Source organism: Thermobia domestica, chromosome 14 (assembly GCF_964235325.1).
Source record: "Thermobia domestica chromosome 14, izTheDome1.hap1.1, whole genome shotgun sequence".
Classification (NCBI taxonomy): domain Eukaryota; kingdom Metazoa; phylum Arthropoda; class Insecta; order Zygentoma; family Lepismatidae; genus Thermobia; species Thermobia domestica.
In genome coordinates this window covers 63,621,587-63,647,513 of record NC_137467.1, presented here as the reverse complement: position 1 = coordinate 63,647,513, position 25,927 = coordinate 63,621,587, and the positions used below count along the sequence as shown (strand labels likewise).

At 35.9% G+C, this 25,927-nt stretch overlaps 1 protein-coding gene across 5 annotated transcripts; it reads left to right on the top strand.

Annotated features, from left to right (window-relative positions):
* Window positions 1–377: 377 nt before the first annotated feature.
* Window positions 378–22,661, top strand: LOC145669706 (uncharacterized). 5 transcript variants are annotated; one of them, XM_081738009.1, is made up of 3 exons: window positions 744–1,075; window positions 12,839–12,957; window positions 17,299–18,288. In XM_081738009.1, exons 1-3 carry the CDS (start codon window positions 1,073–1,075, stop codon window positions 17,588–17,590), a joined length of 414 nt encoding a protein of 137 aa, XP_081594135.1. In that variant the 5' UTR covers window positions 744–1,072; the 3' UTR covers window positions 17,591–18,288. The 5 variants fall into 5 exon arrangements, with proteins under 5 accessions (XP_081594134.1, XP_081594135.1, XP_081594133.1 ...); XM_081738006.1 differs by lacking the exon at window positions 744–1,075 and adding an exon at window positions 4,073–9,404; XM_081738005.1 differs by lacking the exon at window positions 744–1,075 and adding an exon at window positions 4,073–9,404 and having other exon boundaries at window positions 17,289–18,288.
* Window positions 22,662–25,927: the final 3,266 nt, after the last annotated feature.

Here is a 25,927-nt window from a genome sequence, read left to right as displayed (position 1 = left end):
TAAAAATTTTGTGTCTCACTGTACCCCACTTTCCCTTATTTATCAAATGTACTACAATCGTAATCCCCGCGAGCACTCGTGTTTCAACAATTTCATGCGAGTACTGTAGTGTTAAAACAGGAGTAATTTCCAAGTTCAACAGGCGTCACATTGCAAATACTGTGCAGTGTATAGGCATTGCAATGGAAAAATTTAACCGTAAGTATCGTAGTGTAATTTTCAGCACAATAATGGTGCTGAATTGTTGTACATATTTGTAAACTTTACAAAACAAATTCGTAATAATATTTTAATAGACCAGTGTGTAAGTCTAAATGCTTGTGTTCTTACCTGTGAGACACGTGTCTACGTAGAAAACATTAAAGTCGATCTTAACCACGGGTTCACCCATAAGGTAGCTAGTATGCACAGGATACGAAATGGAGTATCCGAAGTCAATGTACTAACTCATCACGCGCTACTATAGAAATGTCCGAGAGTTAAGCGATTCATGAAATTAATAAATTTACGCTGGTAATGTGTTATGTTACTTTGCAACACCAATCTGTAATGTCTTTAGTAACGCACAAATGCATAATTCGATATGTAAAGTAAGAGATTTTAAGCCATATTCAATGTCTTGCGCCATCCTCTATGTGTTCACCGATCTTCGCTGACGCGCCTGCTCCATATTCTTATTATGTACGTACAACCCCCCCCCCCACACACACACACAAATGAAAATTTAGTATTTTAAACGGGGTTCGCTCCACCAAAAACAAGATTTATAGGTTAAATACGATGTCAAACACTTTTCGTGAAAGAAGTAGAATGTGATCATAAATAATTTCTGTCATTAGATATATTGAAATGCATTTTGTGTGGGAGTGAACGTATTGTAAGTGTAACTACCGGTATTTATTGAACCGGAAGGCGGAAGAATACAAGAATGCGAAGAAGGTAGAAATAAATGGCGGAAATGTTCTGTTCATGTTAGCAATGGAAATTTCTGATGGATATAATGCAAACATACGATTTTATTACAAAGAACTATGTGATAAAGAGCGTCATATCATGAAGTTTTCTCAGCGTCATGGTAAGTTGAAACGTAAAATGTACTACGCGAAGTGTGCAAAAGTAAGTAAAAATTCAAAACAAACGAAAACCTATGTTTACCAGAAGGGCTGCAGCTCTTTTCTCTAAAAAACGTTACAATTTTGGTAATTTCTGTTCACATTCGGTTACTGTAAAGTGGGTTATGTTAGTGTATGTGTCCCGCATAATTTTCCAAAAATGATAGAATTTCCCTTATTTCTATAATATTATGGAAGTTTGGGCAAGTTCAGGTTAGGTTAGATTTGGCTACGTTATGTTACGTCTAAGTACTTGCATCATTCATTTCTTCTGTAAATTTTGAGTTTTTTACCTGCCTCTGGACTCCTTGTACTAAACATACTCCCAAATGAATTTCTCCTCTAAGCGTGCCATTTGTACCAGGAAAACTAGTGAATCCATTTTGAAAGTAAGAGTTACTACAATTATTTCAGCGTTTTTAAAGTTGAAAATTATTGCGGTTATTTTATGTATTTTTCCGCTATTCTTTTTATATGTGTATGCCCCCGTTGCTGACGCGCCTTCTCCCTACGGACGTACCTCCTCGCTCCGCTCGGGCTCTGACGGTTTATGGCATTCGTGCTTTTAGTGGCCACCTAGCACAAGTTGGTTCGTGGTTTTAGCTTTAGCTCTTCACTTAGTGCATGCTCTGCTAGAAGAAATCGGAAAATGCGTAACATGTGTGAAAATTTGGTAGAGCCGTCTGCTCGAGTAATGCTTTTAACGTATTGAATTACGCATTTGTGTGTTACTAAAGAGATTAACATAGTAAATTTTGATTGACTGAAAAACGACTAGGCCTATACGTGCAATGCACTTAAAACCCGGTTTTTTGGGTTTAAACTTTTTTGTTTGTTTGACTTAATAATTTGCTCTATGTATTTGTATCACATATGAACAGAAATAATTTTAGTTCAACTTGGTGTTATTATGCAGCAATCAGGTTATGTAGGAAGCGATCACATAAGGTAAAAGCGGAATCCAAACTGCTTCTCGTCTTACATCCCAGACAAATTGTCCCGCATTTTAACTCGAAACAGGGACTAATCGTCCACAAATGCGATACGTCTGCCGAACGAAAAAAAAAAAAAAAAAAAAAAAACAAGTTTAAACAAAAAATACTTCTTTTTTGTTTTTTTCAATAAAAACCATGATTTTTGCCAACCCTGCTTGTTAATATAACTATCAAAAGTCATTTCAGAAGGATTAAAGTTAAACAATTACAGAAGTGAAACCATTATACAGAATTATATGGACAATTTCAAGATAGTGGAGAGTGCAAAACTTTTTCAGTGCAAGTTAGTTCGCTACGACTTTTATTAGTACAAGTTAAAGAAATACGACGACTTAATTTACATATAAGTAAGAGAAGTGAATAAAGATAAGAATTGTTTGAGTTCACTTAGGCTCTGACCCATTTATACATAAATAGATACCAAAGATACTTCTGATTTTAAAAAATGCCTCTTGTGGGGTTTGTATGGCCCCCTCCTCCCAAAAAAGTACGGCATTTCGATGTATTTTGAAATGAACTCTCCAAGTTTTACGTCCCACGTTTATGCCAGTTAGGCTAAAGGAGGTGGTGATGAGTGAAATGAAGAAAGTGGGATGAGACGGGCTGGGATCGAACCAGGGACCCCAAGCACTGAAATAATATTTAGAGTTTTTCTTTTGAATTGCGTAACAATAATGCAATATACAACTATAAAAAGTCACAAAAGAAACATTCATAAACTTATAAGAAAAAGACGCTTTTGTAATATAATGTCTGAGTAATGAATGAATGGGAAATTTAGATCTGAATATAATACTAATAATATACGGGAGTGAATCGTGATAACCCAAAAGTGTGCATTCATCAAGATTTTACGAACATTTTTCGTTTTTTGGTTTGTGGTTTAAACCAGCCAACCCTGCAAACAAGTAGGCACGGCATATTCCGTACTGTCTTATTCTATGACTGCATACTTACGTTTATCTTTTTTTTTTTTTTTTTTTCACAAAATAGTCTTTCAACATTAGCAAGTGTTCCTGAACGGTTAAAAATTCTCCATCCCATTTTAAGGATGCACACTACATTCATGAAATAAAATATGCACCTTGTATGGTTGCATGCTTACAATCCTGAAATGGAAAAGACGCAAACGCCAAAAACAATAAATTTATTGCTAATTTGAGTGACTGCATACAAAAGAGGAAAATATTAGATATTAATTTCCACCATCGGAAAACTTAAGCAAAATGTATGGAAACTATTAAATGCTATGGTTGATAGGGTTATTAGTGGCGAAAAAAGAGCTGATTTAATACTTTTCTGCGCAATAAGGTTCCAGGCCCTAATCTAAACTATTACCACTCAACAGAAGACAAGCTAAGTTAAATTACTGTACCCTACTCTACATTTTATTTACAAGGGCAAAATATCTTTATAAAGAATGGAACTGCGTTTTTGGCTTTCCGATATGATAGTAGTGTCCAAGAAGGCGCTACATAACCACCCACTTGAAGATCCGAAGTATTCTGCCCTTGAAGGTCAGATGTAAGTTATATTATTTTAGGTTATGTAGGAACTTTTTTTTATCTTCTGTAACGGTTACTTCGACTTCCTTGGTTAGCTTAACTCAGGGTTGCCAAAATTCGTGTTTTATAAAGATTTATTGTAATAGGTTGAATTATGTAGGTTACATGTGGACAGAGAGAGGTTTATTTGGCAGGGTGTCTGTCGGTCACTAAAGTCATGGAAACTCACGAAATCAGAAAACGGTCATAAAAATCAAGAAATTTAGTGTTTGAGTCACATTTTTTTTTTTTTTTTTTACCTACAAATGTAAGTACACACTAGATTTTTTTCCTATAAGACATCAAAATTCACTGCCAAAAATTATATGGTCGGTGTATCTGGCAACATTGTGAAAAGTTTAAAAACATTTGACTGTAATGAGACGTAGTAGTTCTGCAGAAGCTAGAGAAAAGATGGAAGTCATGTGTACCGGTAACATTTGTAATATTTGAAGATATTCACTGAATTTGTATGGTTTTGGTCTTGTTTGTGGAATGATATAGTAATGTGTGACGTTTAATGGAAAATAGACAAAAGATAGAAAGTTGTGATTTGATTCTTAAACACAAATTGCTTTTATAGACTGTAACATTTTGGCACACCAGCGTGAGGCGGGAAAAAAGGACGAATCATGGATAAATTAGTAAAGGCTAGGAAACCGGTACAGATATCGTTTTCAAAGGCTTATAATAGCTTAGTGGCTGAATGTGAAAAAGACAATATAAATGTGGAAAGTGTCAAGTTATATTTTATAAAGTTGGAGAGACTTATAACCGAATTGTCAACCTATGATGAAAATATTCTTGAACTGTTTCTTAGTGATACAAGCAAAAAAAGTGAAGCACGTTACAATGAAGAGTACAACAACGTGGAAAGTTGCCGGGAAATGTTCGACGAAGCGCGTGTAAAGCATGAGAACATTTTGAAAAAAGTAGCTCCTTCTAGCAGTTCAGGTGGTCATATAGCTAAAAAGAAACTTAAATTACCGAAAATTGAGTTGAAAACTTTCAGTGGGGAAATAAGTGAGTGGATAAGTTTCTGGAGCCAGTTCAAGCGAATTCATAACGATGATAAAATCGAGAAAGAGGACAACTTTCAATTCCTGCTACAAGCAATTAGTACCGGTAACAGAGCAAGGGACGTAGTGAACAGTTATCCACTCACAGCCAATAATTATGGTAAAGCTATAGAAAGTTTATGCAATCGTTTTGGTCGAGAAGAATTGTTGATAGAGTACTACATACGTGAACTGTTAGGACTTGTTATACAGAATGTTTCGAATGACAAAAATAAGTTAAAATTGTATTCCTTATATGATAAACTTGAGTCATATTTACGTGCGCTAGAATCAATAGGCATGACTAGTGAAAAATATGCAGCTAGGTTATTCCCCTTGGTAGAATCTTGTTTGCCTGATGAAATTTTGAGGGTTTGGTTAAGGCATACAGCGACTGCCAGTGTAAGTGACAGTAATGCAAATACGTATAGTGAGAAACTAAAACAGTTGTTACAGTTTCTGAGAAATGAAGTGGAGGGAGAAGAACGCAATCCGTTAGCTCAAGCAGGGTTTAAATTGAAACAAACTTCCATGGTGAATTTTAAAAAGAATAAAGAAGAAAAAAAGGGTGCCTACTGTTAATAATCTGTTTTCTGGACCAAATCAGGTAAAAGAGGACAAACTGTGTGTTTTTTGTGAGGCGTATCATTTACCACAAAAGTGTGAAAAGGCGAAAAGTATGAACCTGGAAGAGAAAAAGAAACTTTTAATGCAGCGAAAATGTTGTTTTCGGTTTTTGAAACCTCAAAAACACAGTGCCAAGAACTGTACGTTTAATGTTGTTTGTTTTCTGTGTAAGGGAAAACATTTTTCGGTTTTGTGCTCGGAAAAATTAGAAAACAAAACAAAACAAAATTCAGAACAGCATAACGTAACACTTACGAATCAAAATGGTAGGGATGAGTTTCTCCTACAAACATTTAAGTTAAAATTGAAAACAAACGGGAAAGAATGTGTAGTGCGTGCAATTTATGACAGCGGTTCACAGAGATCATATGTCTCTAAGCGAGTAGTGGAAGTACTGGGTTGTCAACCAATATGTACTGAAACTTTAGAACATAGTTTGTTTGGTGGTGTCAAAACACAAAAGGAGTCCCTTAACAAATGTAGTATACTTGTAGCTGATGTAATGACAATCATTCGTGTAGGATGGAAGTTTTAGAGAAACCAGTGATTTGCGGTGAGATACCTTCTCTTAAACGTGGACCGTGGTCAAAAGAAATGAAGAAGAGAAAAATTTGGCTGTCCGATTTAGATAGTACGGGAGAAATAGAACTGTTAATCGGTGCGGATATGGCTAGTGAATTTTTAACAGTAGATATGTTAAAGTTAGAGTCAGGACTATTTGCTGTTAGAACAATGTTTGGATGGACGATAATGGGCAAGTTACCGTCCAAAAGATGTTATGGTATGTCTGCCAATGTTGTGATCACTTTATTGTCAATTAGTGACCGTATTACGGATTTGTGGAAATTAGATACGTTAGGCATCACTGACCCAATAGAAGTTAAGACTAAGAACGAAAACCATGAAGTAATTTTAAAACATTTTGAAGAAACTTTGTGCGTGAATTCAGATAGTCGTTACGAAGTTAAATTGCCGTGGAAGGAAGAACCTATGGAACTACATAACAACAAGGAAATAGCTGAAAAGAGATGTGTGAAGATCACCGACAAGCTGTGGCAAGAAGGAAGATACAAAGACTATGATAACGTTTTTCGAAACTGGTTGGAAGAAGGAATCATAGAAGAAGTACCGGAGAAGGAGCTGGACAATCGAAGTTACTATTTACCACATAGGGCAGTGACAAAAGAGAATTGCACTACCCCAATCAGGCCAGTTTTTGATGCGTCTTCGAAAACAAAGGGTGCATATTCATTGAATGACTGTTTAGAGAAGGGTCCAAACTTAATTGAAGAAATTCCGGCACTTATGCATAGGTTTAGAGAGAAAAAGATAGGGATTATATCGGACATTAGAAAAGCTTTCCTGCAAATTTCGGTAAATAAAAACGATCGTGATTATTTAAGATTTCTTTGGTGGGAGAATTTTGACCAAAGGAAGTTTAAAACTTTTAGACATATGCGAGTGGTTTTTGGTGTGAATTGCAGTTCTTTCTGTTGTTGGCCGTGCTTCATTACCATCTAGAAAATGCTCCCCGTGAATATGAAGAAACAACTAGTAAATTGAAACAATCCCTGTATGTCGATAATTGTATCACGTCTGTTGACAGTGAAGACGAAATGTTTGCTTTAATCGAAAAATCAAAGACGCTGCTCAGTGAAGGTAAATTCGATTTACGAGGATGGGTATGTAGTGGTTCTTCTATAGGCAGTAATGATGTTTACACTCCAGTTCTAGGTATGCTATTGGACACGTACATACACTTTATTGTGTGATACAAAGAATTAGGCAGAGTAGAAGGACCAGTGTCAAAACGAGTTATTTTATCTACTGCTCATAAGTTATTTGACCCTGTAAGCTTTCTGTCACAACTGACGTTGATTCTAAAATTGTAACTTCAAGCAAGCTGGGAAAATAACAACTTTTGGGACAGACCAGTTTCTTCAGAAATTTCCAGGAAATTCGACAGGTGGTATAAAGAACTGGCGATGTTGGCAGAAATAAAGATTCCTAGACAGTTTGCACAAGATGTTACAAGGAACTCTTGGACGTTACATGTTTTTTGTGAGTCTAGTAAAAATGCATATGCTTCTGTCGTGTTTTTGAGAAGTGAATGCAATGGAGAAGTTAATGTCCAGTTGTTATTCAGCAAAGCACGTGTTGCGCCATTGAAAAAGTCAACTATTCCACGTTTAGAATTAATGGCCTGTTGTATCGGAGTTAGACTTGCTGTGTCTGTGATTGAGAGTTTAAATTTAGACATTCCTGTGTTCTATTGGACAGATTCTTTGGTGGCGATTTACTGGATAAAATATGATGAACCTTGGGGAGTGTTTGTAATGATTACAGTGAAGGAAATTCGAGCTCTCTCCGATGTAAAGTGTTGGAGACATGTACCGGGAAATTTGAACGCAGCTGTCCTACCCTCAAGAGGCTGCAATGCTGCAGCGTTACTGAAGAGTAAATTGTGAAAAGGACCTGACTGGTTACGGCAGACGGAAGAATTCTGGCCGAAGACTGATATGAAACCTAATGCGCTTGAAGTAAATAATGAAAAACTGAAAACAGTTGTTTCATTAAGTGTTGCAAATGAGCCAAAGTGGTATATGCAATATTTTTCAAATTATGAGAAATTAATACGTATGGTTGCATGGATCTTGCGTTTTATCCATAATTGTTGTTCAAAGGAAAGTGAAAGGTAAACGGGTGAGCTATTGGTATTTGAAATAGAATCAGCTGAGAAGGTTATAATGAGAACTATCCAGAAAGAATGTTTTGTTAGTGAACCAGATCGTTTGAAACAATTGTGTACTTTTGTTGATGGTAAAGGTTTGATTAGGTTAAAGACTAAAATTGCACGTAGACTCGATGAAGATGATTTTGGGAGTCCTATTGTATTACCACCTGAGCATGAAGTTGTGAAGATGTTGATATTGAAGGAACATTTGAAATCATCTCATGCTGGAGTTCAAGTATTATTGACAAAGTTGCGTGAAAGGTTTTTGATCCTTCGTGGGAGAAAAACTATAAGTTCTGTTGTTCGAAGATGTGTTAAATGTAAACGGTACGATGCAAACAATATTAATGTTACACCAGCTTCCTTGCCAGAAGACAGAGTAAAAGATGCATTAGTTTTCGAAATAACCGGAGTAGGTTTAGCTGGGGCTCTCTTCCTTCAAGATGGGAAAAGATGTTGGATTGTCTTGTTTGCTTGTGCCGTTTATCGTGCAGTGCATTTAGAACTGGTACTGTCTTTATCGATCTCTAGTTTTTTGTCAGCTTTTAGAAGATTTATTGACAGGCGCGGAAGGCCGAAGGTCATTTATTCTGATAATGGAACGAATTTTGTCGGTGCAGATAATCTCTTTAAGTTAATCGACTGGGAACAAATTTCTTTGTACTCATCAGTAGAAAGAAATCAGCGGAAGTTCATTCCACCTACCGCTGCCTGGTCGGGTGGATGGTGGGAGCGAATTATACAAATGATCAAGAAGCTTCTTCGTATAACGTTGGGTAGAGCGTCTTTAAGTTATGAAGAATTGAGTACAGTGTTGTGTGACATAGAAGCAGTTATCAATGCACGTCCGTTGACTTATTTGTCAGAAGATTCAAATGATCTCACACCCATTACTCCAGCTATGTTTTTACAAGGTAATTTGGAGATAGGAGTACCTGGTCTGGTTCAGATAGAGACAGTTGACAAGTCAAAAAGATTTAGAAGATTGCAATACATAAGAACATAATTGAGAGATAGATTTCGTAGTGAGTATTTAAGTCAGTTAGTACTGAAGCAAACCGGAAAGAAAGCTTGTCGAGAAATAAAAGGAGGAGACGTTGTACTTGTTGGAAGTGACAATAAGAGAAGACTAGACTGGCCTTTAGGAAAAATTACAAAGGTGTTCCCTGGAAAGGATGATATTGTAAGAGTAGCTAGGATTAAGACTGAGAGTGGAGAAATTATCAGACCTGTTCAGCGGTTGTAACCCTTGGAAGTGAGTTTTGTTCAAACTGAAGAAAGTGTTGTGCAAGCGAAAGATGAAGAGGAATGTCCGTCTAAAAACTTGATTTTAGGTAAAATTGAAGAAAAGGGTGAACGTGTTGTCACAACAAGAAAACGTCGAAAGATAAAGATACCTGTACGATACTTAGTTTGATTTTGTTTTGATTTGTCATAAATCAAAAGGTGGGAGGATGTGGAGTTTGTATCTGGCAACATTGTGAAAAGTTTAAAAACATTTGACTGGAATGAGACGTAGTAGTTCTGCAGAAGCTAGAGAAAAGGTGGAAGTCATGCGTACCGGTAACAATTGTAATATTTGAAGACATTCAGTCAATTTGTATGGTTTTGGTCTTGTTTGTAGAATGATATAGTAATGTGTGACGTTTAATGGAAAATAGACAAAAGATAGAAAGTTGTGGTTTGATTCTTAAACACAAATTGCTTTTATAGACTGTAACAGTCGGCTTTAAATACTACCAAATCGCAAGCAAGGCACGCTTCTATCACATGTATGAAAATTCATTCAAATTCGCTCTTGGGAATGTTACGAAATTTTATGGTTTGGGAAGAAAAGGTCACGGAATTTCATTTTGGAATTTTAGTAGACACCCTTTTTGCTTTACGTCCTAATGAAAGAGTAACATTATGAAAGTGGGCCTTGTTCATATATTACACAACGATAAAAAGAAAATATTCGACAGTCTGATGCAATACGTTACCCACTTACAGCACAGTTTCCATGGAAAATTCTTATTTCGGTTGGTATGCCTACTAAATTACAATAATCATAATCTGATTTCCTAGTATGAAACAACTGGATGTAAGTTCTACCAATTTGATTCGGCACTCCTATGTAAATATTCAGGAATCGGGAACGTTCCGTTTCAGCATTGATTTGGGCGGTATACAGGTGGACCATTTATCTTGATACGCTTTTGTAACTTCTAACTAATAGACATAAAACATTGACATTTTGCACCATTAAAATATCGGCAGGGGGAACCTATTTTTGACATGCTATTCAATACTACTAGACTAACGGTGTTGCTATTTCAACAAAGTTGTACTTTATCAAACCGTAATACGTCAGTTTATTAGAAATTTTGACCCTATTTGGCAATTTTGTAGTTTCCTGGAACTAATCCATAGTAAAATTGCCAAAAGCGAATATTTTTAGTTTTGTAGGTGCCTAAAGGAAGTTTGATCTTCATCAGGGTGGAAAAAAATCATGATTTTTTTTTTAAATGATGATTTTTTAATTTAAATATTCTCCTCGTATAATACAAGTCGCGAACTGAAGAAGAAACATTAGGAATTAGTATTAACTGTTAATTATGCCATTTAAGTGAAAGTATTGGGGTTTAATTTTGAATTAATCCCCAATCGTTAACCTATATCAGTCCCAAACAATGATTTTTAACAATTTTAAATTATGGCTTTTTTTGGCGGGGTGTGGGAAATTATAGACTTTCCGTCAAGCATCATTCCTATTTATCCTAGGATCATGGTTCATACCACCTTCTCTTCAGAATAGAACAGCCTTTAAAACGATAACATTCACATTTTCCCTATCATGTCCCTGAAGCGGAAAATTTTGAGAGGTCGGGATTTTTTCTGATTTTTTTTTTTCAAATTTTGATCCCCTCTGGACTCCCCTATGTTAACGCACAGATCTCAAAATCAACTGGGAAATACTAAGAGTTTACTAAATGTGTGTACAAAATTTCAAGCTTCTATCTTGAATAGTAAGGGCGGGGAAAATATTTAACAATGACCTAAGAACATCCCCAGATGACCAGGATGTAATATAAAAATTTACTCATTCTTATTTATCCTAGAATCATGATTTGTACATTATTCTCTTCAGAAAAAAAAAAACAAAGTTTCAAACGGTACCATTCAAATGTCTCCATCGTGTAGGCTATCTGGGGCTGGAAAATCACGAGAAAAGGGATTTTCTGTTAAAAAATATCCCATTTTTACTTTTTATCTCTCTGTACCGCCTCTGGTTAAAGGTAAAGATTGAAACAAATCTGAAAAATACTAAGGGGTGCTGCAGTGAATGAGTGTCCAAAATTCCAAACTTCTAGACGCAAAAGTAAACCCACGAAAAATAATATCCCCAGATTCGCTTATAAAACAGGATCTCAGGTAACAGTTTCCTGACACATCCCTATTTATCCTAAGATCAAGGTTTGTACATCATTCTCTTCAGAATAGAACAGCCTTTCAGATGGTACCATTCATATGTCTCCATCTTATTCGGGAAAATCGCGAAAGAAGCCATTTTTTGTTAAAAGTATCCATTTTTTACATTTTTGCCCCTCTAGACCCCCCTGTTTTCACGCAGAGATCAGAAATCATCTAAAAAAAATACTAAAGTTGAACTGAAAGTGTGTGCGGAATTTGTCTTCTGAATGCAAAATGTAGGCCTGCCAAAAAATAATAAAAATAGGCACAACAGAAAATATCTTTTTTAAATCCTATGTCTTGACGCAGAGAGGCGTGAAAGCATATGTAACATGCTCTACAATGCCTTCGAGAAAACGAAGTAAAAAACTTTATTGGTACTTTTTTAATCCAGTAATGGAGATTTTAGCCTATCACCTAAAAATAGGTGATACAATTTAAAAGGTTAAGCGTTAAGGAAAAAGCACAGCAACGCTTATCAAAGTGACACTTTTTTTTTTCACAAAAGTTACTGATATTTGGCAGAGGCATACTTTTTAAGGAAATTGTAACTAGCTTGCGGTACAAAATACATAAATTTTGCCCAAAGTTATAAAATTAAAAAAAAAATCGAGAGGGGATAGGACACTTCTAAATACGCCCTATTATCTGGGAACAAATATATAGACGCGCACACAAAAGAATCTTCGTCTTAAATGTCGATGGTGATTTCCCCGTTGGAATAGTTAACGATTTACAATATAAACCATATGTTACGAAGAGAAGAAAACAGGATTGCCCTGTTACCCGTTCAAAACGGGATTTTCCCTAATCACCCTCTGCATGACACTTGTTTTCATACAATGCTGTACATACTGTACATTTGAGTCTCATTGTATTATGATTGTCATCTTCCATAATCGAAATAACAGAACAGAAACAGGACTTTACTTATTTTCACTTTAAATCAACGATTTTTATTTAAAAGATCAAGTGATTTAAATCAGACTAATTTAAGTCAATCCATCCTAATCTTCATGCTATTTAAATAGGATTTTTTAAATACATATCTCATGGTTTCGGTAGGCCCTAATTGAAATTGTAATAATAGGTCGAAGGGTCTGGGGGCGGAGCAGAAGCTTAACTTAATTTATTGTAGTATACATTGTGTAACATACATATGGTTTCCTACTGCAGTAACTAAATTATGCACTACAATCTCTGAACTTCAAGTAGTTTTAGTAGATTTTGTTTATTGTTATAGTAATTAATAAGAACTTCAGAATGGATTTATCACATCAATTTCATTTCTTTTTTTTTTTTTTTTTCATTATAGGCAGATTATCGGTGTCGTCACAACACACATCCCAGAGATAAAAGTAAAGCTTCAGCGAAGCACACAGGATCCCCGTCCCACATCAGAGTAACGATAAAGAAAATTGGCAAGAGATGTTGGTATGTCTACAAACTTATATTTTTATAGATTATGTGATATTTAATTTATGATATCTTAATGAGATGATTGGCGTCTCACCTACACCTGTATATTCCGATTTGTCGAGCTACCTTGTAATTCGACGTTCAAAATGCTGTTTACTGTATTATCGTTGCTGGAGTTTGGTTCCAAACTAAGGCTGTTTATCCTAAAGTTTCCAAAAGGGTTGTACGATTTCTCTTTCCATTTGCCACTGCATATCTGTTTGATAGAATGTTTTCTCACCTCGTTCTTAAGATGAACAAATACAGGATCACTTAACATGCAGCCAGATCTGAGTCTGAAATTATCCAGTTTACTCCAGACATGCGGAAAAGGACATCTCAAAAACAGCATCAGCTATCACATTAGGTGATCATTGAATTTTTACTTATTGGCCTACCTGGTAGATCGTAGTTTATTGAATATCCATTTACGAAGCGGGTTACTTAAGTTTCTGGCCTCAGAGTGAAAACATGACGCTAGGTGCACAGTGGTAGCATTTTATCCAACATACTTGACTTGTAAGTTGACACTTTTAATAGAACGATCCTGCAGCAAATCTATCACATGATGATAAAACATTTTGTCGTGCGGTACAAACTACAACTCTGCAGCTGCTATGACTTCATTGTCTAAATTCAGTTCCTTTTAGGTCCATGTTAAGTTTTCGGAAAATATAATAGTCTGTGGGACCATATCTCGAGAATAGGGGATGGTCAATGATATCGAACTTCATTTTACACAGATTGTGCATTGCGATGGCTTGTTTTGTGGCAAGGAGCATTGTCTGGCAAGAAGACTGTGCGTTTGGACAATTTTGCTCACCAGTTTTCCTTCAATCCGGTGTGTAATTTTCCAGTTATTCGCTCAATATTACCCCCTAACAATTCCCGAAATCGACATCCTTCGCTTTCTCTGTGGCATTTTTTCTGCCTGGGAGCCCCACTATGACACCACTTCATAGACTGTTTTCTGATGTCGCAATCAGACACATATATTTGCGTTTCATCAGCACTAATAATTTGTTTAATAAAGTTGGAAGCACTTACTAAAAGAAGGCGCAAAACACTGCACAGTCACGTCTTGTCCGCTTCTGATCAGCTGTGAAGAGTTTGGGTACCCACTTTGCGACACGTTTTTAAACAAAGTTTTTCATGCACGATGTAATTCACATGTTCCAAACTGATCCCAAGGGTCTCTGCAATACGTGAAAGACTAGGCCGACTGTCTGCAAGATTCGTGTCGTGCACACGATCCACAGTTTCCACGGTCACCACTATTTTGGTCTTCCACATCTCTCTTTATCTTCAGTGCTCCTCCAAACTCTGCTACCAAGATTTCATTGTGCTATATGAAAGACAATCATTGGCCATTGTTTGTATCAATTCATCACAAATTTTCTTCGTTCCCATATTCTTTGAGAAGAGGTATTTGGTGACTGCTCTCTTCTCACATTTGGTAAAAGAAGGGTTGTGAAAAACCCATTTTTTTTAAAGCCCAGGCCAGTGGGTTTTATTCGGTAAAATTGGGTTTTATTTGGCAATATTGGGTTTTATTAAATTTGCATATATATTTAAAGACATATTCCTATAATCCTACTTAGAATACACTATGAACATTCATATTCTATTGTACAAATGAAACTATGAAATTCCTCGTGGGACCACAGTGATTCACTTTCACTTGCCAATTTCATGGTGTATACTGATAGTGGAAATATTTGAACTATACTGGAATTTAATTTTGATACTGGGATTTTGATCCACATACTGGAAAAATTATGAAATATACAAATATTATCATTCTTTTTAATCTACCCTGGATTTTTGAATTCCAAAAGTTCAGGGTAGTAACAATGTTGTATTATAAGTAGAATAGAATAATATACAATTATTTATACAAGTTGTAATATAAATTAATAATACATTTATATAATAAAAATAATGCTCTAGGCTTACTGTATCAGACCTCTGAGCAGAGTGTCTACTGGCATGAAAGTTATGAGGTAGGGTTGTCGGTCAAGAGATCATGGAAGTAGTGATATTGAGTTTCAGGTCAGTGTCTTTTGTTGCAAGGCGCATTACCTATTGATTTTTGAAGAAATATTTTGTGAAGTCTACGAAGTGTTTGTTGAATATTTTTTTTTTTCGTACACAATGCAGCACAAATTTTTGTGTACGTACTTCTTTGTTTTTATATTGTATATTAAGAAGGAGGCAACGAAATTGGCCTAAGCAGCTGTGATTCTCTCTTCCCCCCGCCCCCAATTGATTGCACAGCATTACCTATTTTTCGCGTTTCTTTGTCGTTTCAAGATCGAATTTCAATTTTCACAGCTGCTTAGTAAGAAGAAGGTGGCGGCCAATTTTAAAAACAGTTAATTATTTGATTTGTTATTGTAGCCTAGCCTGCTTCATATTTTAAATGAGGATTGATGTTAGTACTGTCAGGTGTTTAGTCAGCATTTCCTCATTTTTAGTTAGTAAATTTTACCCTACAGCTAGTTTGCAGACCTGAGTATATTATGTACGGTATATAATATACTGCATCCATTGTTATGTATTTACTTACTTACATTAGTGTTGCACTTATCTGTTCAGAGACAATGAGTGAAATAAGAGGAAAGACTTCTTTCAGAGATGAGTGGTTGGACAGAACAATAAATTCAAATTGGAATTTGCTTCAGAGGTTAGAAAATAAGTATGGGTATTGCTCTTTGTGGATGACAATTTTTCATATTAGCAGTATGGGAATTTTTCAGTTCGTTCTCATGTCGAAAGCAAAATGCATATTAAAAGAGTAAATTCTTCAAGTTTGAGCAAAAAACTGTTTCACATGGTACCTGCTAAGGCAGCAACTACAGACTCTGTTCCGGTGAATGCTGCTCCATCAACTACAACTCTGTTTCGGTGAAAACTGAACTTCGTGAAGTACGAACTTCAGTTGTTAATAACGAACATACTTGTGTTATTGATAACAGAATCACAACATTCAATATTTGTGTTATGCCTAGAAATACTCAACAAGTTAATCATCAAACATGAAGTTATTACTGCAGAAATATTGTGGGCTATTAATCAAGTTATAACCCTTCTTTTGCTAGAAGTTTGGTATTTGTAGTGATCTTTTTAAAGTGAGGTTTCTCATCGAAATTGCGAAGCAGTTCAAGATGCACACCGACTGTGCCCACACTTTCAAGAAGAATTGACAAACGTGGTTAAAGAGTGTCCTATCATCTGTATTTCTTTTGATGCAAGTTTAAATCCTGTCACTCAGAAGGGTCAAATGGATATAGTTCTAGTGTTTGGGACGAACAAGACATCTTATGTCCGCATTTTTAGGTCATGCCACTGCTAAGGACCATCTGATGGCATTTTTGGAAACTTGAAAAACATTGGTTTAGATACGAAAAAGATGCTGCAAGTATCAATGGACGGGCCGAATGTAAACCTGAAGTTTTTGAACGACCTAAAAAGGTACTTAGATGTTTCACCTTCAGATCCGAAGCTGTTGGAATTTGGTAGTGTTTCGTGCATGCTATTCACTGTGCAAATAAAACGACAAATAATAACTCCAAATGGTACACTCACAGATTTCCTGCAGATATTTCTTTCAATATCTAAATCCCGTTATAGTGCACTGGGCACCCTTAATATTCTGAAAAAGCAGAAATGCAATTTCATTTTCAGTAGTTGATATGGGTTAAAAAAAAAAAAAAAAAAAGTTTGTCCACTAGCATCCTGTTAATCCTTTTTCACAGACTCTTGGTGCAACGATCTAAGATTCTTATCCAAAGATGAAAGCTCCTTCGTGGCTAGCTGTTAGCGTGCGCGCCTTTGGCGTGGGACACCCGGGTTCGATTCCCGGCGAGAGCTCATGTGGTTCGGATTCCACGTTAATCAGTAAGTTCCGTTTCCTATAGATTCGCTGCTGAAAGGAACGTTAAACTCAAAATCAACTCAGCTCAACTCTTATGCAAAGATAAAAATAACGGAGTGCCTTATGTGGTTTTAATCCTCGATTGGTGCAATTGGGTATTTGTGTTATAAAGTCGTAATTTTGCTTGATTTTCATTCTATGTAATGTCTTTCTTAACTAATTTTTATTTCTTGGGGGCTGCAGATAACTAATAGTTGTTTCAGGGTGTCAACAACATTAAATGGTTTTGGAGACGCTGATATAAATGAAACAGTTAAATACTTTCTATGTCAGATAATTGTAGGAGAATTAGTCGTGTTTGTCGCTAAATTTCATAGCTTTTCTCGCTTTTCTTTTTAATACAATGAGTTATTTAATTGTTTTTGTTAAGATTATTTCAGGTCTAAGAACATACACATGCCGAAGTATCCAACAATCGTTAGAATAATTGGTGACCACAACCATCGCACCACGGGATCTGAAGCTTTGAAATTTCGGGACCCGTCTACAGAAACAAGAAGAACTTTTTTGGAGCTTTTCAAGGCAGGTAACAGCCCATCTCAAGCAATGGAAATCCACAAGAGAACACTAATAGAGGAACACGAAGACTATGCTGTTGTCTCAGCGGATCGTTCCATTTGTCCAGACCTACAATGGATCTATAGATTATATTATAAGGTGTTTAAAAATTAATATGGGGAGTACACCTCGAACAAAATAATGGAAAGTATTAAAAAAAAAAAAAAAAAAGTGGCAGATCTAAAGCGTGAAAATCCTAGGATAAGTTTCTGCGAGGTAGACAATAATTTTATCGTTGGTCTGTGTACACCATTAATGGAGCGTGTGAACCGTCTGAAAAGTAGTGCGGACATAGCATTTGTTGATAGTTCAGGGAATGCTGATAGGTTCAACTGTAGGATTTTTGTTTTAATGGTTGACACCATTGTTGGGGAATTACCGATAGGAGTAGTTGTTACAAGTTCTGAGAAAGAGGATATTTTGACTAAGGCTTTGAATGAATATAAAAAGCTACTTACACAGTATTCTTTTAATGGTCGTGCTCTTTCCGGGCCAAAAATATTTATCACTGATGACTGCATTGCACTGCGGAATAGTATATCTGTGTGCATTCCGGAAACATTGTTAATGCTTTGCATTTTTCATGTCCTTCAAGCTGTGTGGCGTTGGTTATATTGTGCCACGAACTCCATTGACAAAAGTGACAGACAAAACCTTTACAGGAGCTTTCTAAATTGGTATACGCTTCAAGCAAAAAAGAATTTGAGGATGGTTTGGAGAAGCTCTGTATAATTCATTAAAATATCCACAATATGTCTCGTACATCAAAACCCTTAGTGAAAGACGTGATGCTTGGAGCTTGTATATACGCAAAATTATGATAACTCATGGAAACAATACAAATAACATTACTGAAGCAGCATTTAGAGTTTTGAAGGACAGAATTTTAATGAGGCACAGAGCTTTCAGCATCCCTCAATTACTAGATTTCTTGGTAAGAGATATGCCATCGTATTATGAACAAAAAATCATTAATGTTGCTAATGGTAGATGGGATGAGGTGCTGCAGTCACGCTACAAACCAAATCCAGAGATGATCGAGAAGCTAGCAGTGCATTACGTAAGTGGATCATTATATAGTGTAGCATCTGCTTCCGATGAGGCGACAACGTACCTAGTTGATATGGACTTGGGAAGGTGTGATTGCATGATGGGAAGATCTGGTGCACGATGCAAACACAAACATGCAGTTTCCATAAAAGCTAACGTAACCTCAATTAATATACTTCCCCAGGATTCGAAGACCAAGGAGGAATTATATTGGGTAGCAACCGGAAAAATGGATTTGCCTCCTTATTGGTTTGGGTCTCTTACGTATAATAGCCCACGTAATGGACAAACCATTCTACCATCATCTGCGGAAAGTGGCAATATAGTCAGTTCAGAGAAGAATGGTGAAGAACACGTTTCAGAACGTGCCTCAATCTCTGGTGAATTACCAATGATTGAGCACACAGCGCAACTGAGAGAGAAAGCCACAGGAGAACTTCTGGAAATTTTTGAGTATATACTGATGAAATACGATAATAATCCCGGAAAATTTCGTTCTGCTATTAAAGCTTACATCGGGCTCATAGACGTCTTATAACTGAATCCTCACTTTGTCAGCTCTCCACTCGTTTGGCAAAAAGGGATTGGGATTGTTAAAAATATCGGCAGGACGCAGAGCAACCACTATTCCTGTACAACCCACAGCTGTTTCACGAAGGCGAACTCAGCTTCCAGGAAGAAAATGTCTTCAAACTGGACGTCCTCCTAAATATAGTTTCACTCTCGAGTACGGATATTCTCGAAGTAAACGCACGTTTATACATCCAAAATGTGACAGGCAGAAAGCGGTGGCTCCCCACTCTTTGTCAGAATGTATAGGTCAGAATGCGTCCTTAGGGAAATCACATGCAAAAAAATTTTAAAAAATGTCGTGAAACTAACTCAAATGTAAGTTTTAATGTGCAGCTTGATAAAGGCTTACACGCAGGGAAAAGTTACTAAAAAAAAGTAAGTTGTACTAAGATTTACTGTTAAGATACAAGTATCTTGTATTATATAGTATTATACAGGGTGTCCAATATACAATGCAGCCTGGAGTTTGGGATAGTAGAACTTTTGAACCGGAAGCCGTACACAAATATTGGTTATACCAAAATAAAACATTGTTCTTGCATATATTTTTAAACTAGGAAGCAACGATTGAAATACACTAGGTACCACACAGTGTTGCCAGATGTAACCGAAGGTGTGAATCAATTTTTTACAAGTCACGTAAATTGACTCATAACTCATACATATAGATGTTGTGTCGTTAATTTTCAGTTTGTATAGTTGGATTAGCTTGCAAACTATGGAATGGAAAAAAGAATTGTTCATTTCCACCGATAACTAATCGGATGAGGCCTCTGGAAGGGGTTACTAGGGAAAACGTGGTTTTCATAAATTAACATTCTGAATTGGCAACAGTGCTGATGTTTCAGTACATCAAAGGGTGTGTTAAGAATCTGTCTACATTTTCGCGGATCCCAAGAGCTTCAGATATCCTTTGATTTGATTGGCCGATACAGATACGACATCAAGAGTCATGAGATACATATAGCACAAAGTAAACGCTAGCTTTGTTGGCTGCCGTGGCTGATTGCACTAGCGCAACATGCTAGTAAGGAAAATCGTTTTTGGCGTGGGTTCAAACCCTGCCTCCTGCCTAAGGAGAGTTTTTTTATAATTTTTAAATTTTTTTATAACAATTCTTTTGTTAAAATAATATTCAGAAAGTGATTTAACGATTATTTTTTAAAATTATCATTAAAATAAGTTTGCCCTTGTACTATACAGATCCAAAGCAAAAACAATAGTAGTAGTAGTAGTAATAGGTGACGTCATCGGTACGTGGTCATTAAGAATGCTACTTCAGCCATGTTCTGACTGAACCTCTTGGGATCGGGGAAATGCGATCTGTCTACATTATGCAATTTCTAAAATCAATGGAAAAGAAACTTTGAAATTATCGCGATAAAACTTTTACTTACATGCACCCGGCAACACTGTTATTCATTGAATCGAAACGGGGGCACTTCTAGAATCTGCCGTGGAACTGACAATTCAGTTCGTCATGAATAGCAGTGTTGCCGGATGCATATTTTATCACGATAATTTCAAAGGTTTTTTTTTTTAAATTGTTTTCAGGAATTGCATAATGTAGACAGATCCTTAACACACCTTGTGATGCACTGAAACATCAGCACTGTTGCCAATTCAGAACGTTAATTTATGAAAACCACGTTTTCCCTAGTAACCCCCTTACAGAGGCCTCATCCGATTGGTTATTCTTGGAAATGAAAAATTCTTTTTTTCCATTCCATAGTTTGCAAGCTACTCCAACTATACAAACTGAAAATTAACGACACAACATCTATACGTATGAGTTATGAGTCAATTTACGTGACTTCTAAAAGAAAAAAAATTGATTTACACCTTCGGTTACATCTGGCAACACTGTGTGGTTCCTAGTGTACTTCAGTCGTTGCTTCCTAGTTTAAACATATATGCATGAACAAGGCTTCATTTTGGTATAACCATTATTTGTGTATCGCTTCCGGTTCAAAAGTTCTACTACCCCAAACTCCAGGTTGCATTGTATATTGAACGCCCAGTACTTGTATATAATATACAAGTATTATAATGTACTTGTATAATATAATATTGATATTAAAGCAAAGGAAACAGGTAAATAATAAGTGTATGCAACAGTTATCAGAGTACGTATTACAAATTCGTAAATGTGAGAGATAGAAAATATGTTTGTCAATTAATTTCAAGGTTCAATTTTATTTTCACTTCGAATACTTGTAAATTTGATTTCGCCATAACCTTCGTTTGAAAACATAGTTGTAAATAAATGCGAAAATATGTAAAGATAGAATTTTCTGTGTTAGATTTAAGCATATTATATGTGCTTATGGTGGCCAAACTAACCAAGCTTAAATCATAAATGGGTGAGGGAATGATTGCACAAATGTGGCATATCAAACAGCACTGCAATAGTTGAAAGTGAAACAATATTTGATAATTGAAATTTATCTCCTGTGGCTAATTATAACTGCCTATAGCATGCTAATTATTAGTACTAATCTAAATGATTTAGTTAGTGCTGGTTGTAGCTAATGTGAAGATGATTTGCCTTACATCTTTTTTATTGTGTTAGTAGTTTTATCTCAATACTTGACAGACATATTAAATAGTAACTATACGATTTACCTGTTTTTTTCCTTTTGATAAATGGAATCAGTTGTTAGGCAGTGTTTGGTTACTAACAATCGGAGAGAAATAATAATAAATAACTATTATATTTTATCACAGTGAAAGTGCCTAACTACATTTAATACGGTAGATGCGAAAGAAGTGTTCAAACTTAATCGTCTGAAATTTACGTTCAGTATAATAGAACCTAATTTAATCACTTTTTATGTATTTCGCAAGTGTATAAACGATCTATAATCGTAATAAACTTCACTAACTTCAATTTGCTTCCAGATGTGACGTATTCTTTCACTAATATATATCGATAGTTTTGGATATTCATGTCCTCTTACCAGTAGCATCTGATTGTACTTGTTACTTCGAAAATTATGCTGAATCTAATGAAGCGACCATCGGTTTTAACCCTGGCAATACTGTGAATACCGATGAAGCTATTCGGTTTATTGATACACAAAACTTCTAGTCACCTTGTACTGTGGCCCTCTTGTTCATTTAATTTTTGAACAATCTGATAATTTTGAAGCCTTTTTTCTTCTTCGTCAGAGCCGTTAAATATTCTTTTTTGCGCTTTCTGGTCTACATTCCTAGTCTTTGAATATACTGATGTAACGGTATGGATTGGCATGAATTTTTAAATCAACCCTCGTATTTCCCCAGCCTCAATTCTTAGAAATGAAAGCAGCCAGCGAACAGTTGGAAGAGAACAATGCTTAGGAATTTGTCACCCAAAAGGTACCTCACTTCTCCAGACAGTCTTGCTTCTTCTCGTCAGCCCATATATGGTTGTGGAATTTCGTTACTCTCGAGAGAAACACCTACGCACAAGTCCTCATGACGATGACAGATTTTTACGTGACAATGTGAAGTCTATCAATAATCGTCGATTGTACTACTTATTCAAACAATCAGTGTTTTTAATGTGTTTTCTATTAATCTATGGATCATTCATTATATATAATTAGCAATATTATGAAGCAAAACTTAATGTTTTCTACGAACTATATTTTAATTTGTCAGTGTATTCTTGCGCTGCTAGCTGGCAACGATGAGGAGCGCAGGAGAGCATTACTCACTCTCGCAAGATAGGAGTCATCGGGTGAGAGAGGACATTCTCTTTTTCGATATGTAAAGGGCAGAAGAAGAATACTTACTCGTTATGTAAAAGTCAACGTTTGTATGTGTTAGTACCTCTTACACAAACGAAGACATTTGTGTTCTCAAAATGTGAAGATGCTAGTGTATATACTCTCAATAGAGAGAGTATAAGTTTCAAAATGTAAAAGTAAGAATCTTTCATAATATCAAGCTAGTGCAACGTATCGAATTTACATTTTCAAATATTAATTTGCATCAACTTTAAGTGCAACTTATAGGAAGAATGTAATGAATCTATACTACGTAAATCCTGATAGTCAACGGTTCAAATGGTAGTTTTCACGCCGCCTAATGAAAACAAACATGTTTTGTGAACTTTCTACAGCGATCGAAGTGAAGTTTCTGCAGTGGACTGCATAGCCACTAACCGATTCATCATCCTCGTTCGGTCGAAACTTCGCGTATTATCTCGGTATCGTTCGGTCGGTAAACCACAGTGATTGGGCCACCATTCTTTTCGTCTTAGTGAAATATTGTGTTTTGTGTTTTCATAAGTTTGTAAATGTTTTATATTCCTGGAATCGAGAAGCTAAATATAAGTGATTTCGTAAATATTTCTCTTTTCAATATGCAGTGAAAGCAGTTTTTCATAATGTCAAAGTGTGTGATTTATATTGTCTTTCTCAGCTAATGGAGAATATTACTTTCTTATAGTATGCAGGGCTTAGGTTAGAACCAAACAGGTAAGGTATCTATAAGCAGTGAAGGACAAACATTACTTTCGTCTTCCACTATCCATCTGGCGGAAACCATGCATTGCTGCCCCACTTGTGTTCTTTTACAGGTATTAACTGGTATACCTTGACGCTGACGCAGCAGCGAAGGTGGGTAAACGGCAAATGTCTCTAGTTAGGGCGATGCCCGAATCCTAGGACCGTAGAAGTGAGACTATTTGTTTACTTGCCAGTTCCTTATTGGGTCTATTAGTCTTTTACAAATGAATGATGTTAAGGAAGACTCCAAAAGAGATCCAAGGTTCGAATCCCAATATTATCATATCTGACTTACGTTACGTAAACAAACTCCTTTCATAAATGTCGCTCCAAACAGGAACACATTTCATAAATGGCTTTCCCGAACAGGGACAGATAATGATCGAACCTAGGACCAGTACTTTCATAAATGACGCACCAAACAAAGACAGATGTTTTAGTGGGAAGAAAGCAAATTTTTGAACTTCACTGTTGTATTCAATGCCACTAATTTGCATGTTGTATTTTCAAGCATAATATTTTACAATGTCAAGGCTCAATGAAATGGAACCACTGCTTGAAGCGGTGAAACAATTGTCCGCAGATTTGGCTGCAACTAACCAAATACTAAATGCAAATTAAAATGAGTTGACCAAACAATTTGATAATCTAAAAATACAATTGGCTTTAGTACGTGAAAAGTATGAAATGCACAAAAAGGTTGAAAGTAATTATCGAGAGCTGTTGAATCAGCCAAACACTGCTGAAAAAACGCAGGTAGGTCCTAGTGTATGCACACAAGAATGCGAGACAGTTATTGAAAAAGCAAATTGTGAATCTAGCAATTAATGTTCTGCGAAAGAAACATATCCTTGCATTCTTTCACATGTAGTGTTACTTACATTCTTATATTATTGTGTTCATTTTAGAATATATAATTCATAAATCCACGTACAAAATGCTAGCGCTGAATTTAATGAATGTAAGAGCACAGATAGAATTAGAGTACGCTAACGTAATAAATGAATATAAGTATAGTACTGTTCCATTTTGCTTAGAAGAGTTTCAACATGTTTTAGGCCTTGATGTAGAAACTCATAGATTCAGTAGAGCAGCGAAAATCGCTATTTGTGAATTTGTATTTAATTTTAATTGCGAATATAGGAAAAACGTAGAAAAGGAGGTCAATCTCCGTGTACGTGGTATACGTAGAACTAAGCAATACGAGAAATTGAAAGAGAAATGTGCTCGCGGCAAAAATGTATATTTTCAGTATGTAGCAAAAAAGTTGAAACTTCAATGTGATGACGTTAATGTCAAGAATAAAGTTATTGAAATAATAGTTCAACGGCTACAGAAAAAGTATTCTAATGATGTCAGCTCTCTTAGTGATTATGATAGTACGTTCAATGAAAAGGAGAAAGAATTATTTTCAAGCAATGTTGAAAATTCTCCTGAAAGTGTGGTTAGTAGTATCAAACCTATCCTCAAAAAACGTAGTTAGGATGTTAGTTTACATACTATGTCAGGTAATATGGGTAAAACCGAAAAGAAAAATAAAGTTCCAAAAAGGGTTAAATTCGCAGATGAATTTAACGTGTACCCGTTAGCACATGTTCGTCATAGTAGTCCTTCTGAGGTTAGAATTAAAAATTGTAAGAGGAAATACGAAAATGTTGCCGATGATACTGAGTTATATTCAAATCCTGTTAAGAAAGGTAGGTTATCTGAAGTCCAAGAATCACATTTTGTTCAAACTAACGAAAATGAAAATAGTAAGTGGAATGAGTTGTTTCAGTTGTTGGAAAATAATTCCGTACAATTACAAAGCATTACAACCAAGCTGGAAAATATTTCTGTTTTACAGAGTAATGATGTCTTTATTCAGGGAAATGAAGTAAGTAATGAAAATGTCAGTGTAAATGTAAACACCGTGCAGGTTGACTTCATGGAGGCTACCTCCAATAGTAGTACGAGTGTGGTTAGCGTAACCACCACTAGGGAAATAAAAAGTGATACTGTTGTAGTATTTTTAGACAAGAATAAAGCCTGCACTTGTCCCTTATGTGATAGGAAGTGGGTGGATCAGCTTTTTCCCCCCTCCGGCTCAATGCTACTTGTTCATAAGAAATGTTTGTAAGTCCTGTAATTTTTGTGATGTATACACGGCATGTTACAAATTACCCTAAAGTAAGCCGCATTAGGCAACTAATTCAGATTGGTGAGTTGCATTATTTTTCCAGTGGTAATATATCTTTAGTGTTGCTGAAAGGTACAGTATGCATATTCGTAATTGTATGTTTTAACAGAAATGAAACCATTCCATGTTCGCTTGGCATACATCGTGCAACTT

What these genes read in the sequence shown, in the direction of transcription:
- LOC145669706 (XM_081738006.1), top strand. Translation starts at nt 4,284, where the DNA reads ATGGATAAATTAGTAAAGGCTAGGAAACCGGTACAGATATCGTTTTCA.